Consider the following 17540-nt stretch of genomic DNA (forward strand, 5'->3'; position numbering starts at 1 on the left):
GACGACCCCCAACTTTTCCAGTTAAAATAAAGAGTTTGGGGTATGCTCGCCGTATATATATAAGAAATACGACCCGGCGTATAAGAAGATCCCCCGACTTTTGAGAAGATTTTCCTGGGTTAAAAAGTAGTCTCATACACAGGAATATACAGTACTATGATATATGATTCAACTATAAATCACTCTCTCTTCTGAAGCTGCTATTAGAACTGTTATTAGAGGATGTTGATGGGAGCAGTGGCAAACAGTGCCACTTGCCTGCCCGGGGCGGCACCCCCTGGGGGCGGGGCATCGCTCCAAAGCATGTGCGTGCCGTGACGTCACGATGCATGCCGCGTGTGCCAGAACGGACTGCGCATGTCCGCACATGCGCAATCCATCAGGGTGGCCAGCACGCTCTGAAGCAGAGTGCGCTACGGAGTGGTTTCTTCCTGCTTGGGCGGAGGAGGCGAGGGGCGGGCCAGGGGCGCTGCCCCCGCGCGAGTGGAGCTAGGGGTGGCCCGCCCCCTACGCCACACCCTTGCTATGCGCCTGGATGGAAGACAGGGTTGAGGGGGGGGGGAACCCTTCACCCTCCCAGTTCTGCTGCCATAATCCCATTAGGTCCTTCCCTTTCTGTTGCTTTTAAGTTAAACTTAATTGGAAAATCTGATCACAAATTCTCCTATGTCTCATCTGTTTTGGTTCTAGGAATCTACCCCCATCCAAATTTAGATCTCTATGTATGTACATAATTTTCAGAGATGTGCTCCTTTCAAGTCCTTGATGGAAGATTCTACTTTTTGTTACCCATTTCCTACTTTTTTTTCTAGATTTATGCTGTATGCACACAGGCTTGCATCAACTAAGGATGCAAGGAGGCACCAATTTTCATCTGGTCCTGTCCTTGTTGTAATCAGCGTTGTTTCTGTTCCACTACAGAAGCTTCTGCTAAAACCTACATTGTTTGTCTCGCTATCCACTATGGCCAAATTTGACATAATTTCAATACATTTCAGTAGAAGGGAAACCTCAAAAGCAATGCAGAAACTAACACAATTATTTATAACATTTACAGATTAAAAGGGGGGAAAATGACAATAGTGAATATTGCCCATCTTCTCATGTGGTTTCTATTCCTGACCTATGACGAACAGGAAGGTTGTGGCAACTTCGCTCCCGTTTCCATTTCAGACAGAATCCTCTAACATAAACACTGAGTCCCAAGTTGAGCAAAAGATTCCTGCACTGCAGAGGGTTGGACTAGATGACACTTTTCGACCCTTCCAACTCTACAATTCTGTGCTCCCTAGCATCAACTAAGTCCTATCAAAATTAGTGGTGCTAAACAGAGTAAGTTTTAGTCTTCCACTGCATAGTTAACCTGAATCTAAAATCTGTGTAGGGGAGTCCTAATTCAGATATGCCGCCCTTTTAACATCAATAGAAGAAGAAAGTAGCAATGCTGCTCTCACCTCCCAGTTCCAGGGACACCTTTCCTAAAAGTTGTGCCCTTCCTGCTGTACAAAAAGCCAGGCTGCAAAGGTAACAATGGGCCTTTGGAGCAGTTGGGGTAGGAAGTGGCACTTGTTATTCTGTGAGCTCTTTTAATAGTTTATCCATATTGGAAGCCTTGGCTGTGATATTCAGTCGATTTCTTTCTGAAACTCTGCCATCTCAAGAACTGAACAGACAAACTTGTTAATAATGACATGAGAGCATCCTACCTATTGTCCTCTCCTCCCCTGGACCCTAGATGTCGCCTAATCAACATCATCAGTTCCATATGAAAGAACAGAAATGTTAGTTGCTCCTCTTCTTGCCTGTTCCCTCTATGACCATGTTATCTGCACACACCTCCTGTTACTGCAGTGGTGACCTGGTCTCTAGGTGTGGTATGTAGCATTTGAGGGATGAGAGCAGACAAAAGGACTTCAAAAGTTAGGGGAAGTCCCCCCCCCCAGCTGGAAATATAAGAGGCAACATCCAGCACCTGTGGTAAATATGCCAACCAAATCCTAGCAACCTGAGCCTGAACATTGTGTCTGAACTATCCACCTACAATGTTTATCAAAGCTTCTTCAACAACACAGAGAGAAAACAACCATTAGATTACAATAAAATGCAACAAGGATCTGCAAACTCCTTAGAAAGCAAGCAGCTTTTTAGCAGGTGACAAAAGCCACGTAGGGGCAGGGAGATGATCAATGGGACCCCCATTAGCAGAAGCTATAACTACAGGCTAGGTGTTACTTATACCCACTGTGGTATTTTAGCAAGCCATATCAATTCTTTCCAAGGACATCCTAATCCCTGAAACAATAGTTCTGTCTGGACAATGAGACTTTGTGTGGTGTTCAAGGAGCAGATTTTGGTGATGCTTAAATGATGGGCCTTAGAAAGCATTGCTAATAACAAGGCCAGTGGAAGTGATGATATTCCAGCTGAACTGTTTAAAATTTTAAAAGATGATGCTGTTAAGGTGCTACACCCAATATGCCAGCAAGTTTGGAAAACTCAGCAATGGCCAGAGGATTGGAGAAGATCAGTCTACATCCCGATTCCAAAGAAGGGCAGTGCCAAAGAATGCTCCAACTACCGCACAATTGCGCTCATTTCACACGCTAGCAAGGTTATGCTTAAAATTCTACAAGGCAGGCTTAGGCAGTATGTGGACCGAGAACTCCCAGAAGTGCAAGCTGGATTTCGAAGGGGCAGAGGAACCAGAGACCAAATAGCAAACATGCGCTGGATTATGGAGAAAGCTAGAGAGTTCCAGAAAAACGTCTACTTCTGCTTCATTGACTATGCAAAAGCCTTTGACTGTGTCGACCACAGCAAACTATGGCAAGTTCTTAAAGAAATGGGAGTGCCTGATCACCTCATCTGTCTCCTGAGAAATCTCTATGTGGGACAAGAAGCTACAGTTAGAACTGGATATGGAACAACTGATTGGTTCAAAATTGGGAAAGGAGTACGACAAGGTTGTATATTGTCTCCCTGCTTATTTAACTTATATGCAGAATTCATCATGCGAAAGGCTGGACTAGATGAATCCCAAGCCGGAATTAAGATTGCTGGAAGAAATATCAACAACCTCAGATATGCAGATGACACAACCTTGATGGCAGAAAGCGAGGAGGAATTAAAGAACCTTTTAATGAGGGTGAAAGAGGAGAGCGCAAAATATGGTCTGAAGCTCAACATCAAAAAAACCAAGATCATGGCCACTGGTCCCATCACCTCCTGGCAAATAGAAGGGGAAGAAATGGAGGCAGTGAGAGATTTTACTTTCTTGGGCTCCTTGATCACTGCAGATGGTGACAGCAGTCACGAAATTAAAAGACGCCTGCTTCTTGGGAGAAAAGCAATGACAAACCTAGACAGCATCTTAAAAAGCAGAGACATCACCTTGCCGACAAAGGTCCGTATAGTTAAAGCTATGGTTTTCCCAGTAGTGATGTATGGAAGTGAGAGTTGGACCATAAAGAAGGCTGATCGCCGAAGAATTGATGCTTTTGAATTATGGTGCTGGAGGAGACTCTTGAGAGTCCCATGGACTGCAAGAAGATCAAACCTATCCATTCTTAAGGAAATCAGCCCTGAGTGCTCCCTGGAAGGACAGATCGTGAAGCTGAGGCTCCAATACTTTGGCCACCTCATGAGAAGAGAAGAATCCTTGGAAAAGACCCTGATGTTGGGAAAGATTGAGGGCACTAGGAGAAGGGGACGACAGAGGACAAGATGGTTGGACAGTGTTCTCGAAGCTACGAACATGAGTTTGACCAAACTGCGGGAGGCAGTGCGAGACAGGAGTGCCTGGCGTGCTATGGTCCATGGGGTCACGAAGAGTCGGACACGACTAAACGACTAAACAACAACAAATGATGGGGTAGTGTGTGTGTTTTGTGTGTAAGTAAGACTGGTGTCCTGTATGGCTCTGCAGGACTTGGCTTCATTTCCGTTTTTTCAAAGCCACAGAAGATAAAAGGCCCTGATAAAGGTTTCAGCTTGCAGTTAAAAGACTACTCTAGAACCCTCAAACCACTGAGAATCAACATTCTCATATATACCTCAAGCTGTCCGCCTTCTTGGCGTCTATAAACTTACAATGACATACAATGCGGCAAACAATGCTTTTTTAATCAGTTGTGGATACCTTGAAACAGTTCTCCTGGAAAGGAACAAGCACTATTGTATCTTTATTCAGAACCCTAAAATAAAATAAGAATGCATGGTTTACACATAGGACAATTTTCCTCAAACATAAAGCAAATGCAATAGCTGGGAAAGCCACTCTCGCATAAGCTAGCTCCAGATTACCTCATTCACTCAGTTTCTCCCTACCCCTTCATTACCCTTTGATAAGATGCTCTGAAAGAGATATGGGAGACAGCACACATACCCCAAGCCGATGCTCAAAATACGCCAGCCTTGATTTTGTCAAAACGAAGAATCGTACTTTAAAATTGGAGGGAGATGTCCTTCTCTTTTGCTGGGACTTTTTGATCAGCTCTTCTTCAAGAAGAACGCCGTTGTTCATTGTTCATCAAGTAACGGGGGCCCTTCCAGGATGGAAAGGTACCTGCCCCAATACCAGAGTGCATTAGCCTGGGAAAGAGAATTCATGTGATAGACACTGTTGTCTTTCACAAAAGTGGATGAAAAAAAGCAGCGTAGGTGCTTATCTTTCCATCTGTCATTCAGGCAGTGCTGCTCAGCTAGCTTCCTTTCTGATGTAAAAACCATAACCACATCCTTTCATACAATGTCACCTGAAAAGTGCATGCTATATTATTTTATATGCTCATAGAAAGGGAGGTGGGAATGAATAAGAAAAAGAAAATGGAAAGGTAAATCAGGCACTGGATTTTTTTAAAAAAGCCAAGAGACATTCGCTTACAATTTACCTAATAAACACAATAATAATAAAGGAATGGATGTGTAAAACACAAACATTAGGTCTGATGAAGTCCACATCCACTATTTAAGTAGCCGATAGGTCTGTTGTTTCCATAGACAGCCCTTTAAACTTGCATGTCTTGCTGGCATCTGATATTTATTAATTTTTGTATCAGGTATGGCCTAACTTCTCAATATAACCCAAATAAGATTGTTTAGAAAACCTTTCCCAAGAGCTTAAGACTAAATGGGACATATTTGGAAAAGTTCAAAACAGATATATAGCCAGTTCTATAGCATTATTGCTAATTGTCTTATGTTTATGTGTTTTTTAATTTGAAATACATTTTTTAATGTTTTGATGGAATTTTTTTCACGTGTATTGTTATTACGTATGGATTTTTAAATGAATTTTTGCTTGGAAACTGCTTAGAAGCCATTATGGCTGTATATAAATCAACCACCATCATCTTATTGCTGATTGTGTTTGATATATAGGGACCCTTATTGCATATTGTATTTTATCACTGGATTATGGCACTGACCCATGATAGGGCCTTCTTGGAAGTGGTTCCCCATTCATAGGATGCCTGCCTTGGTGAGGAGCATATCTTTCCCTCATTATTAACTTCAGGAGGAATTTAAAAACATTTCTGTTTGTCAGACATTTGATAACTGAAAGATACTGCCAGTGTGGTGTAGTGGTTAAGAGCAGTAGACTCGTAATCTGGTGAACTGGGTTCGAGTCTCCGACCCTCCACATGCAGCTGCTGGGTGACCTTGGGCTAGTCACACTTCTTTGAAGTCTCTCAGCCAAACTCACCTCACAGAGTGTTTGTTGTGGGGGAGGAAGGGAAAGAAGAATGTTAGCCGCTTTGAGACTCCTTCGGGTAGTGATAAAGCGGGATATCAAATCCAAACTCTTCTTCTTCGCCTTCTTCTTCTTCTTCTGGCAACCGTGAAATCACCTGTGAGAATGTGTCTATTTTAAGTTTTTGTTTTTAGATTATATATATGCATGCACTGCAATAAATAAACAATTAAATTAAAAAATTACAAGACATGGGAGATTTGTAATTAGGGCTGTAATACTATACAAAAATTCCCTAGGAATAAGGTCAGTTGAATTCAATGAGCAGAAATGTATTGATTTGCACTGTTAATAAGTACAGACAATGAGCCCTTGTTAGATGAAACCAAAGTCCATCTAGTTCACACAGTGGCGACCAGATAACCACGGGAAGCCCACACACAGTGCATGAGCACAACAGCACTCTACTTTTATTTCAAAGCAGCGAAAGGGTGTTACTAATTTGATCTGAGAAGCAGAACCCAGAGTGAGGTTTTTTTATCCCTTCCCTTGTTATTTCTCACACCTAAATCACTGTCAGAGACTGCTTTTTGCCTCACCAGGCACAAAAAACCAAGTACAAAGAACATGAAAAATACACCGCCATTGAGGTTTGCACCATTTTTTATTCCAAAAAGTATTTTAACGTTTTCAGTGCTTTCCATATAAGAATTTCACAAAACTAAAATAATAAAGACAATGTTTGTATTCCTTTCAAGACAATATCACTGCTGCTCCCTACTGCCTAAGAGAGGCATAACACAAAGACAAATGTAATTTAAGTGCTGTATCTTATATTAACGTAAGACGATATCACCTACCAGAATTAATTCTTCACTTGTAAACATTTGGCTGTAGATTTTCTGCTGTACATCCTGAGACATGACTCTGCTTTTATTACACTGTTGGTTTATACATGATGTATGCAAATTCCCAGCTCCTTTGCATTGTGTTAGAAACAGAAAATATATTCTTATGTTCTATAGAAGGGATGGAGAATCTCCAGACCATGGGCCTGATGTGGCCCCATGTAGCCTGCTCATTTGGCCCCTGGGACATATTTAACTCTGCCATTTGGCTGCTTTAGCTTCTTATTAGGCTGGAGAAGTTTCCCTACTCCTGTTCTGTTTCGTTCCAAGGACTATTATGCAAAACCAGTGTGGACCAGTGGAAACCCGACAGCACATAGGCCCCCAGGTATCTGAAAGCCCACAGACCCACTCTGGTGTTATCATCAGCAGAGGGAGCCACTTTGGTGGGCCTGGAAGAGAGCATTCTCTGTGGCAGTTTCTAAATTGTGGAATTCCCTCCCCCCAGTTTTCTGTAGCTTGTGTTGAAGACACACCCCTTTACCGAGCTTTGACAATTGCCAGGGTATTTTGGTGTCCGTGCTCATCAACTCTCTATTGCCACTTTCTCCCTCCTTTTGCCAACGGCACTTTTATTACCAGAACAGAACCTCATTTATTTTTTTACCCAAAAAGCATATATTAGAACCCATTCTATTCATGAGATCGTAATTTGTTTTTAATATAGTATTTTAAATCAGCGTTTCTCAACCACTGTTCCGCGGCACACTAGTGTGCTGCGAGACGCTGGCTGGTGTGCCGCGACGTGCGGCGACGAGAAGGGCGATTTGCATTGTCACATGCCTGGCGGCCGCCAATAAACAACACTCACCCGCCGGAAAGCAATATTTCTCCTCCTCTTTCCCAAAGCTCAGTGCAAACGAGCCTGGCAAGTGTTTCTTACAGTCATAATTATAATATAGGGCGGCACAGAGTTAAATTTTTAAACTTTTTAAAACTTTTTTAATGGTGGTGTGCCTCGTGATTTTTTTCACGGAACAAGTGTGCCGTGGCCCAAAAAAGGTTGAGAAACACTTTTTTATTCCTGTAGCCCACCCTGGGATCTTATGGTGAAGGGAAAGTAAGAAATTGCAGAAACAGCCGTATCAGCAATGTAAGATGTTTCCTACAGAATGCTTTCTTTGGTTTTTGTGCTGCAGGGGAAAACGCGCAGCGCCATCTAATCACAGCTGTAGGAGAAATGGTGGTGAATCACATTTTTTGCATGGTCTCCTCTGAGCTTCTACTGTATTGCGATCTCACCCCTTCCATGATGAGACCAGAATCACAAAGTAACCAGGAAGTCCTGTGCGTGGAAGAATGGCCAGTCTAGGAGGTTCCGCGTTCTAATATCTATGGCAAAGAGGATGACGAAACCTCGTTGGATATCAAGAGCAGCCAATCAGAAAGCAAATCTTTCACCCCGCCCGCCCGCGGTTAAGTCTACGGCTGTTGTTCCCGCCCTCCGTCTCTCCCCCCACCCGCCTTTTTTCCCCTGCCCGTCGTCCCGACGCGTAAGCCAATAGGGAGGCAGGACGCCGGAAATGGGTCTGTGCCGGTAGTTGCGGGGAGGGAAGAAGTGGAGGGAGGCAAAGCAGGAAAGGAGGCGGCAGCTGCGGAGGGAGACCAGGTGAGTTGCCCGATTTGTACCTGCAGAATCAGGTAGGGCCAGGGTTCCTAAAGTGTCGGGGGGGGGGATGTTGCAGGGGGCGGGGTTCATTTTGATTTTGAACCGCCATTTGCCCGCCGTTTCAAAAGCTCTTGTTTGCCCGTCTCTAAAAATGTTCGCCCACCTGGTTCGCTTCGCCACAGGGTGAGAATCTAAAGCTATTTGAGCTGGAAGGGATCTTCAGAAGAGACTTCTTTATTTATTTCACGACAGTGAAAACACACTTAGGTCGACTCAGCCTCCCATATTACATTTAAAAAATACATTATAATTAAAAATATATTAAATACAAATACGTTAAATCCTTACAGTCTAGAAAAGTCGAGTCCGGTTATCTTTAGGCGCCAGGTGAAAACATTCCCCTTCTCCCAGGCCTCTGGCTAATTAAGCAATCTATGGGCGTTCCAATTTTGTGTGTGTGCTTCTGATGATTGTTACGATGTTACATATTTTTGTCGTCATTTTGTTTGTATGCCGCCTTTCCATGGTTAAAACCATGTTCAAGGCAGCTTACGGCAGGAAAAGGTGTACATAATCGCAAACGTAGCAGAAGTAGCTGTAAATAAATCAAAACATATCCAAAAGACTACAACCAAAATAGACAATTTCTACATTAAGTCATGAAAGATTTAAATGTGCAACAATTTTTTTTTGACCAGAGCCCCTAAAAATTAGTCCAACACAATGGTCTGTTCAGATACCTCGGCTTTTGCAGTCAGTCAGGGCTCCACCCTCTCAGGCCAGGAAGGAAGGGAGTAGCTCTTCCAGAACTCACAACCAATATTTATTTTTATACTGTAAACTGCTTTGTAGTACTTGGATGAAGGGCAGTATATCAATTTAATAAATAATAATAGTAGTGTTTGTTACTGGGAGGAATTGTTTTGGATCAGGAAGAAGTAAGCGAGGTGACTGTGATCCGTGAGTTGGAAACAATGCTATTTAAACATTTACCTGGGAGTAAATCCCATTAAGTCCCTTATATCTTCAGGCACCAAGCAAAAACTTTCCTCTTCAAAGAAGCCATTGGATTCTGTCTGTGGCCTCTTAGCATGGGGTGGGGCTATAATGTATTTTTAATATAATATTTTAATGTATTTTTTATTTTAATGTAGCTATGTGAGCTTTTGTTTTGAGTTGTCTTTGGCAAGAAAAAGTGCCTGATAAATTTACTAAATAAATAATAATACTTCTGAGTAAGTGTGTATATAAGATTGCACTCTAAATTCACAGCACGGTTGCAAAATACATGGATTTATGTAATGCAAGCTGTGGTGTCCATGTAATTTAAGGTGCTTCCTGAAACGAGTTCTGGTTCTGAAATACTGCTGAATAGTTGCTGCCTCTGCTTTGTTAAATGTAGCACAAATTACAATTTCTGTCAATGTTTCATTTTATTTTAAATTCTCAGTAATGTTTGTTGTGAAACATTCACAAAGGAGCCCAACTAAGTAGCTAGTAAATATTTTTCTTGGTAATTTTTCTCCCATAGCAGGCCTAAAAGGAAAAATTCAACAAACCATTCACTTCTACTTTATAAATACTGTTCTCTCTAATTACTGGTATTAAAATATTGTAGGGGTTGTTTTTTTTGTTGCTCTAAAACTAATATTCTAAATAATTGTTCATTACTTTAGTGATTTGATCTTCCACGATGGGTGAACCTCAGCAAGTGAGTGCCCTTCCTGCACCTCCAATGCAGTATATTAAAGAATATACAGATGAAAATATCCGTAAAGGTATCACCCCGAAGCCACCACCACCAATTAAAGATAGCTACATGATGTTTGGAAACCAGTTTCAGTGTGATGAACTAATTATTCGACCATTGGAAAGCCAAGGCATTGAGCGATTACATCCCATGCAGTTTGACCATAAGAAAGAACTGAGGAAACTCAACATGTCTATCCTGATCAACTTCTTGGACCTTTTGGATATATTGATAAGGAGCCCAGGCAGCATAAAGCGAGAGGAGAAACTGGAAGACTTAAAACTGCTTTTTGTTCATGTGCATCATCTTATAAATGAATATCGACCCCACCAAGCCAGGGAGACATTGAGAGTCATGATGGAAGTGCAGAAACGTCAGCGTTTGGAAACGGCAGAGAGGTTCCAGAAGCATTTGGAACGAGTTATTGAAATGATCCAGAACTGCTTGGCCTCTCTGCCAGATGACTTGCCTCACTCAGATGGAGGGATGAGGATAAAAACTGAACCCATGGACCATGAAGACAGTCTCAGTTGCATTGGACAGAATGACCAGCAGAGAGCAAGCTCTAACCTCAAGAAGGATCAGGTTTTGGATAAAGATGCAAACATGTGTGGCATTATTGATGAAATGACATAAAGACTCTTTAGAGACTTATTTTGAGTTAATAAAAGTTATTGGGAGTGAAAATAAAACTGATGCTGAAGAGCTCAGTAGAGTTTGAGATTTTCTTCTATGCTGCCTTTTGATAGTGATACTTAATGAGCAATCATGGAACATGGTCTGTAAAAGACAATGAACTCTGATTTATTTTTATAGTATTTCAGTGTGCACTATGTTTTTGGCTACTTGTCTTTAAATAAAAGTAAAACCGATAGATGGCTTTATTCTGGAAAGCATCGCTTTTGTCATTTGTTACTGCCAAGATTCCGCTGATGACTCATTTCCTGATTGTGAGTGGCAAGTTCTGTACTCTGGTGGTGCTTTGTTTCAGTCAGAGTAAAATAAATATTCTACGTACAATATTGCTAGACTGTTGCAAACAATGTTATGTTAAATATGAGCAAAGAAGCATCCAAGAATTTCCTTTCTGAATTTTAGTTCATGAATTGAAGTAACTGCTTTTGGTTTAACACAAACTTTTTTTAAAAAAACACACACACACAAATAAATACCTAAATGTTTCCTGTCTGTTGAGATGAATGTACTTCTAAAAATACTTCTGTTTGTCACTAAATGTTGCATCTTGCATGATGGGCCCCATGATCATGACATGTGAAGCAAGTGCCTCACAACTTGCTCAGGGACCAGTGAAGTTAACTACAGTTGTTAATCACAGTGGTTTGTATCCAGTGATGGTTCCAATAGCAGAAAGCACTTACACTTGTATCTCCTGGCCCCCCACCAATTCTGCCCTTGCACCCACTGCAGCCCTTTGCACAATATCCTATGCTGCTCTAGAGGGTCCCCCAACACACTGGAGCAGCAGTGGGTCAAGAGGTTTTTAGAATATTGGATAGCCCAATGCTGCAATGGATACAATTCAGGAAAGATAAGAGTGGAGGTAGAAACTTAGAAGTAGAACCACCAACCCAAAATGAATGGCAACCCAATGTTGGTACTGGGGGGAGGGGGGTTCTGCATAAAAATCAGCAGCTGGAGTTCCACTTCCACACAATGGCTACTGGCTCTCCTGCCAATGAACTTCCTATGTAATTTTCCCCCCTTCCTCTAAATTAGATTATTTGGATCAGTGTGTTCTATTTTAAATAGATTTTTTGAAACATTGTTTCTTTACCTCAGGAATGAAACAGGAGTGTGCATGCATTAAACCAGGCATCCCCAAACTTCGGCCCTCCAGATGTTTTAGACTACAATTCCCATCATCCCTGACCACTGGTCCTCTTAGCTAGGGATCATGGGAGTTGTAGGCCAAAACATCTGGAGGGCCGAAGTTTGGGGATGCCTGCATTAAACATTCCTACCAACTTCACTGTGTATGGCAGGTCTTTTTTAGTGGTCATTCTTGTGACATTAAGGGCTCAATCATACTTGCAGTGTTTTTCCTGTGAGTTGGCAAAAGGGGGCAGCACCTAACTTGCAAATTAGGATTACCGTATTTTCCTCATAAGTACAATATTATTCTACCCACATTTATTTAAAAAAGTGAAGAAACATCTTAGTTGTGGTTTTGCCATGACATGCTATGTTGCTGCCTTCATAAAGAATATATTTAGTCATATCGTGCATTAGGGACATGAGTAAACTAGTTTCGTACACCAAGTACAAGAAAGAACCCTGTACACCACCTTTAGATTCTTGGAAGATAAAGGTGGTATTTAAATGTAATAAAATAAATATGTTTCTGTGCTTTGGAGTAATAGCACAGTGACACTTAAAAGCAGGGTGAAAACTACAGCCTTAGATGCAAACACTTTAAATCAGCTGTAGGAAAAGTAGTTCTTTTCCTTTTCTTCAGGAAATGGCTGAAAAGCATGGTCATTCTTGGGATGTCTTATATCTGTTGCATGTCATGGTTCTTGCTTCCCAGATTGTTCCTGGTGCTCAGAGAAGTGTGCTTGATGCTAATATTGCAGTGCACTTTTAGTGATGCCCAGCCATAGCAAATGAGATGAAATAATTTAAGTAGATCTAGATTTGTTTGTAGAAATAATTTCCCAACTAAAGCACATTTTTCTATCCAGTAGCATTTATCTATCTTGCGATAATTTTTTGAAAATCGGGTGGATTGCAAGTACGGTACCTTGTAATGCTGACTTCTCTGAGGCAGGATACAAATGTAATAAATAAATATTTAGTCCTGTAATCGTGCAGTTAGTGCCATGGCATAGCTCACTACGCTGAGTGTGTATTTCTATTCAAAAGTAACTCCTGTTCAATTGGGACTTTCAAATGTGTAAAAGAGATACTTTCTAAAACATGGTTATAAAACCCAGGTGAATTATTCGTTATTTTCATCATTAATTTATTAACTTACACAATCATCTCAAGGTCATGTACAATAAAAAACCGGTTTAAAAACACATAAAAAGCAGATAAATTTATAACACTGCATGGTAGGCAACTCATGGCAAATACCCATTTATCTAGCTTGTTGGCATAAACATATTTTTCTGCTGGAGCTTGCAGAATATTTTCTTTGGAACTTGCAGGACAACGTTTCCTGCAGGCCACAGGAATCTATTACTGCACAGTACATACCTATATAAGGGATAAGGTGGTCTCAAGTAGCCTGGCCATGAGCTGTATAGGGCCTTATATGCTAGCACCAACACCTTGAACTTGGTCTAGTAGTAGATCGGTAATCGGTGCAAATCCCACAAGCAAGGCTGATTGTAGTCTGTCCCATAAGCAGCCTAGCTGCCACATTCTGCAGCAGTTGCAGTCTCTGGACCAACCTCAAGGATTACCCACATAGAGCATATTGCAGTAATCAAATTGTGAGATTGCCAATACATGGAAAACTGGTCGCAATATCCTACACTTTGCAGAGGCATACTGAAATAGACTCACACAACCAGCTGTTCATTACAAATAGGTTGCCTGCCAATCAATGCCAAGAAACATCAAACTGGGAGACGTAGTATGTAACAATGTGAGGCTTAGCCCCCACCACCCCAGCTCTCGCCTGCAACAGAAAAAATGCTTCATCTCATTTTCCACCCAGGAAGCACCACAGTTTTGTGTGAAAAAGGCTTCTCACTTGAGTGGCATGAAACTTCTTTTCTCAGTCACTACTGCAGTCTCTCACCAGGGAAGTGCTCCAGAGAAAACAAGAAAATAAGATTTTGATACAACAAAATGCCCAATAAAACAAAATGGGGTGAGCCCTTGTCCTTGATCCACCCCAAAGAAGTGTTGCTCCATGCTGGAAGCACAAATCTTGGGTTAATTTCCTCCTTTCTCCAGCATCATAGAATCATAGAGTTGGAAGAGACCACAAGGGCCATCCAGTCCAACCCCCTGCCAAGCAGGAAACACCATCAAAGCATTCTTGACATATGCCTGTCAAGCCTCTGCTTAAAAACCTCCAAAGAAGGAGACTCCACCATGCTCCTTGGCAGCAAATTCCACTGCCAAACAGCTCTTACTGTCAGGAAGTTCTTCCTAATGTCAATGTGTTGTTCTCCAGCATCAAGGTGTGCTGGTTTGAGGGTAGTGCCCTGGGTAGCTGTAGCTACATAGGCAGATGTGACGCAGCCTCAGCAGGGACTAATCCTGATACTAAGTGTCTCCTGGAAATAGTTTCTTGGCCAACAATTGCTTTTGCCAGTGGGTAGAGGGTCTGGTGACAAATTCTGTGCTTCTCCACACTTGTCCTGACACAGTTGCTTCCCATTCACTGGATTCTGGGATCGAAAACCATGACTATAACTAGGAAATTAAAGAAAACCTCTTCCATGTGATTAGGAGATGGCAATTTTGAAAATTAAATAAATAAAACAAATTAACTTGTGCATAGTTTGCATGTCTCCCTTCAAGGCAGGGGAGCCAGTTAGCTTGGGGGACACTGAATCCTACAGGGATCCCCAGTCGACTTCCTGCATACCTGCTGATAAACAGGCTCTTCATAAGCTCCTGAGAAAGTGGGAACATTTAAAAGGACTCTTTTTTATATAAAAAAGAACAAAATAAATTGATGATGGAGCATCAGCTTCAAAGCCACTGGTCTGGACCACAGTTAGCTGGACTGCCATGCCTCTTTTGTCCACCATCTCTGGGTGTTATTGTTTTGTATTTAATTCCCACGTACCCATGTGGCCTTAGGACAGGTACCAACCAAATTAAAAGCAAAATTATAGAAGGAAGAGCTATGAATTTTGGCTAGGGGTGAGATAAGTTGGAATCCAAAAACACTGAGAGGGCCATGGGTTCCTCAACCCAGTGTCCTATGTGATATATTTGCACTTTGGAATGAAGGGCAAAATACAAATTCAAAACAAAATGTATTTAATCAGTAAATAAATAATAATTATGTATGTCTTGGCTAGGGAAAATGTCAAGGGTTGAATCAGCAAGAATATAAATACCAGTCTATTCTTGAAATCAGCAATGGACAGGTTCCTTTTTTCTGTTTCATAGAGGATGTGGTTTCAGCAGGCTCAAAAAGCTAGACTGAAACAAACAGCAATGGTACAGGGCTGTTTTGTGAGGACTGGCTTGTGACTGTCCACGCTAGGTTTGTGCACTGGGTATGGGTTAAACTCCTTATTGAGTTGAAGGAATAATGAGATGAATTGCTGTTTTCTTCTCTTGCAAAGTAAGATGCTACTTTTTCGTTTCTCCTTGGTTAAGAAAAGCAATTATTATGCTGAAATTACCAATATATTATTCAGTACATTGCATTCATTATTTATTGAACTTATGGATTTTAACAAGGGCTGTCTCCTGGGGGTTGGGGAGGGATCTATTGCTGGTGGCATTGCTATAAACAATTTATGTTAATCTGAAACTAAATCATTAAGAAAGTTGTTGTGCACTAATAAAAATTGGTGGTGCTGTTTCGCTGAGAAAAGCATATCTTCATTAGCTATCCTCTCAATATTATCTGAATTGAGTGCAATATTTATTTATGGTTGCTCATGCAAACCCCAGTAGTCAATCAAAATAAGGCTTTGGAGTTCTTTAAGGCATTCAGCTTCATGTTCAGAAATAAACATTTATTGTGCATTGGATTGCTCACTGGAAGGACAGATCGTGAAGCTGAGGCTCCAATACTTTGGCCACCTCATGAGAAGAGAAGACTCCCTGGAAAAGACCCTGATGTTGGGAAAGATTGAGGGCACTAGGAGAAGGGGACGACAGAGGACAAGATGGTTGGACAGTGTTCTCGAAGCTACGAACATGAGTTTGACCAAACTGCGGGAGGCAGTGCAAGACAGGAGTGCCTGGCGTTCTCTGGTCCATGGGGTCACGGAGAGTCAGACACGACTAAACAACAACAACGTGCATTGGATTTTATTGTGCACACGCACTAGAGTGCCATGACTTTGGTTGCTAGTAGTAACCAAAATTAAATCCCATTGATTTCAATGGAACTTATATTAAAATAATGAGTAAAGGCAAAGGTACCCCTGTCCATTAGGTCCAGTCGTGGACGACTCTGGAGTTGTGGCACTCATCTCGCTCTATAGGCCGAGGGAGCTGGCATTTGTCCACAGACAGCTTCCGGGTCATGTGGCCAGCATGACTAAGCTGCTTCTGGCAAAACCAGAGCAGTGCACAGAAACACCGTTTACCTTCCCGCCGGAGCAGTACCTATTTATCTACTTGCACTTTGACATGCTTTCGAACTGCTAGATTAGCAGGAGCTGGGACTGAGCAACAGGAGCTCACCCTGTTGCGGGGATTCAAACCACCGACCTTCTGATCAGCAAGCCCTGGGCTCTATGGTTTAGACCACAGGGACTAACTTGCCTCATTTAAGTGATTGGAACTTAAGCTCAATTAACTTAGCCTGGAGCCAACTCCATGGGTGGTGTTCAACTTTAACTTAGAGGGAGACCTGTTTAAATTAATCAACACAACTAAATTAGTTCCATTCATTTAAATGGCTCTACTCTGAATAAAATTTAGTTGAATACCACCCAGTGGGTGTCATAACATCCACAAATAATACCATCTGGGGAGTCTGGTGCAGTTTTTTTGAATTTTATCATTTGAAGTTGATGCAGCTGTATGCATTATAAAACTCAAGATGTTGGCAAGATTAAGGCACAAAATAGGCGGCAGCAGACAGCTGCTCACAGTGGTGCTTACCTGACCTTCAAACAGTAGCGTCACTGCTGCTTAACACGGGGAGGTTGTTGCCATGCAAACACACTGGCAGACCCAATTGGCTGCTTCTGCTGGAGCATTTGAACTGCGCTGACCTCACTAGGGTTGCCAGCATAGCTGCCAAGTTATCCCTTTTTTTACAGGGATTTTCCCTTATGCTGAATAGGCTTCCTCGCGAGAAAAGCGAAAACTTGGCAGCTATGGTTGCCAGACTCAATAGTCGACAGGACTTCTGTGCCTTTAATTGCCCTGCTTGGAAATTAAACAAAGGGTCTGCTGGTTTCTCTTTAAGGTTTCCAGACTCAAAAGAGAGCAGGGCAATTAAAGGCACAGAAGTCCTGTCCACTATTGAGTCTGGCAACCCTAGACCTCACCCACTCCTTCCCAGTAAGCAGCAGCGATTCAGCTCTCCAGGGGACAGATAAGTACTGCCACACCACCATGCCCTCCACCACTGGAAATGGGGAGGGAGACTTGGTTGCTTCTGAGTGGGTGACTTCTCTTTCTCTTTAAAGACACAGTGAATGTGCATGTGCTAGATTAATTCTACTCTATTAGTTGCTTTAGCAAGCTATTAATTTATTTTTTAAATCATTTTTATTAATTTTCCGATAAAAACAGCCAATTAACATATCCATAATCATAATCCAATCAAAAACAATAAACTATTTTTTTTAAAAAAAACAAATTACAGTCCTAATTATTAATTTTTCCGGGCTCCCCATAGTCTGGACCTCTTTGAAGTACTGGTATATCTCCAATATCTTTGTTCCTGCCTTCTTTTTG

The 17540-nt window shown here is 41.8% G+C and overlaps 2 protein-coding genes across 3 annotated transcripts in view; one reads left to right on the forward strand and one right to left on the reverse strand.

Annotated features, from left to right (window-relative positions):
- Positions 1-4798, reverse strand: part of ITK (IL2 inducible T cell kinase) — a 36043-nt gene extending 31245 nt beyond the window's left edge. The window contains exon 1 of the mRNA XM_060271622.1: positions 4385-4798. Coding sequence (XP_060127605.1) covers positions 4385-4522 — 138 coding nt within the window. The 5' untranslated portion in view covers positions 4523-4798. The remainder of the gene's footprint in view (positions 1-4384) is intronic.
- A 3306-nt stretch (positions 4799-8104) lies between these two features.
- Positions 8105-10852, forward strand: MED7 (mediator complex subunit 7). 2 transcript variants are annotated; one of them, XM_035108044.2, is made up of 2 exons: positions 8105-8209; positions 9886-10852. In XM_035108044.2, the coding sequence occupies exon 2, from the start codon at positions 9903-9905 to the stop codon at positions 10593-10595; it is 693 nt and encodes a 230-aa protein (XP_034963935.1). In that variant the 5' UTR covers positions 8105-8209; positions 9886-9902; the 3' UTR covers positions 10596-10852. The 2 variants fall into 2 exon arrangements, with proteins under 2 accessions (XP_034963935.1, XP_034963936.1); XM_035108045.2 differs by having other exon boundaries at positions 8158-8241.
- The last annotated feature ends 6688 nt before the right edge of the window (positions 10853-17540 follow it).

This window comes from Zootoca vivipara, chromosome 2 (genome assembly GCF_963506605.1).
Source record: "Zootoca vivipara chromosome 2, rZooViv1.1, whole genome shotgun sequence".
Lineage (NCBI taxonomy): Eukaryota > Metazoa > Chordata > Lepidosauria > Squamata > Lacertidae > Zootoca > Zootoca vivipara.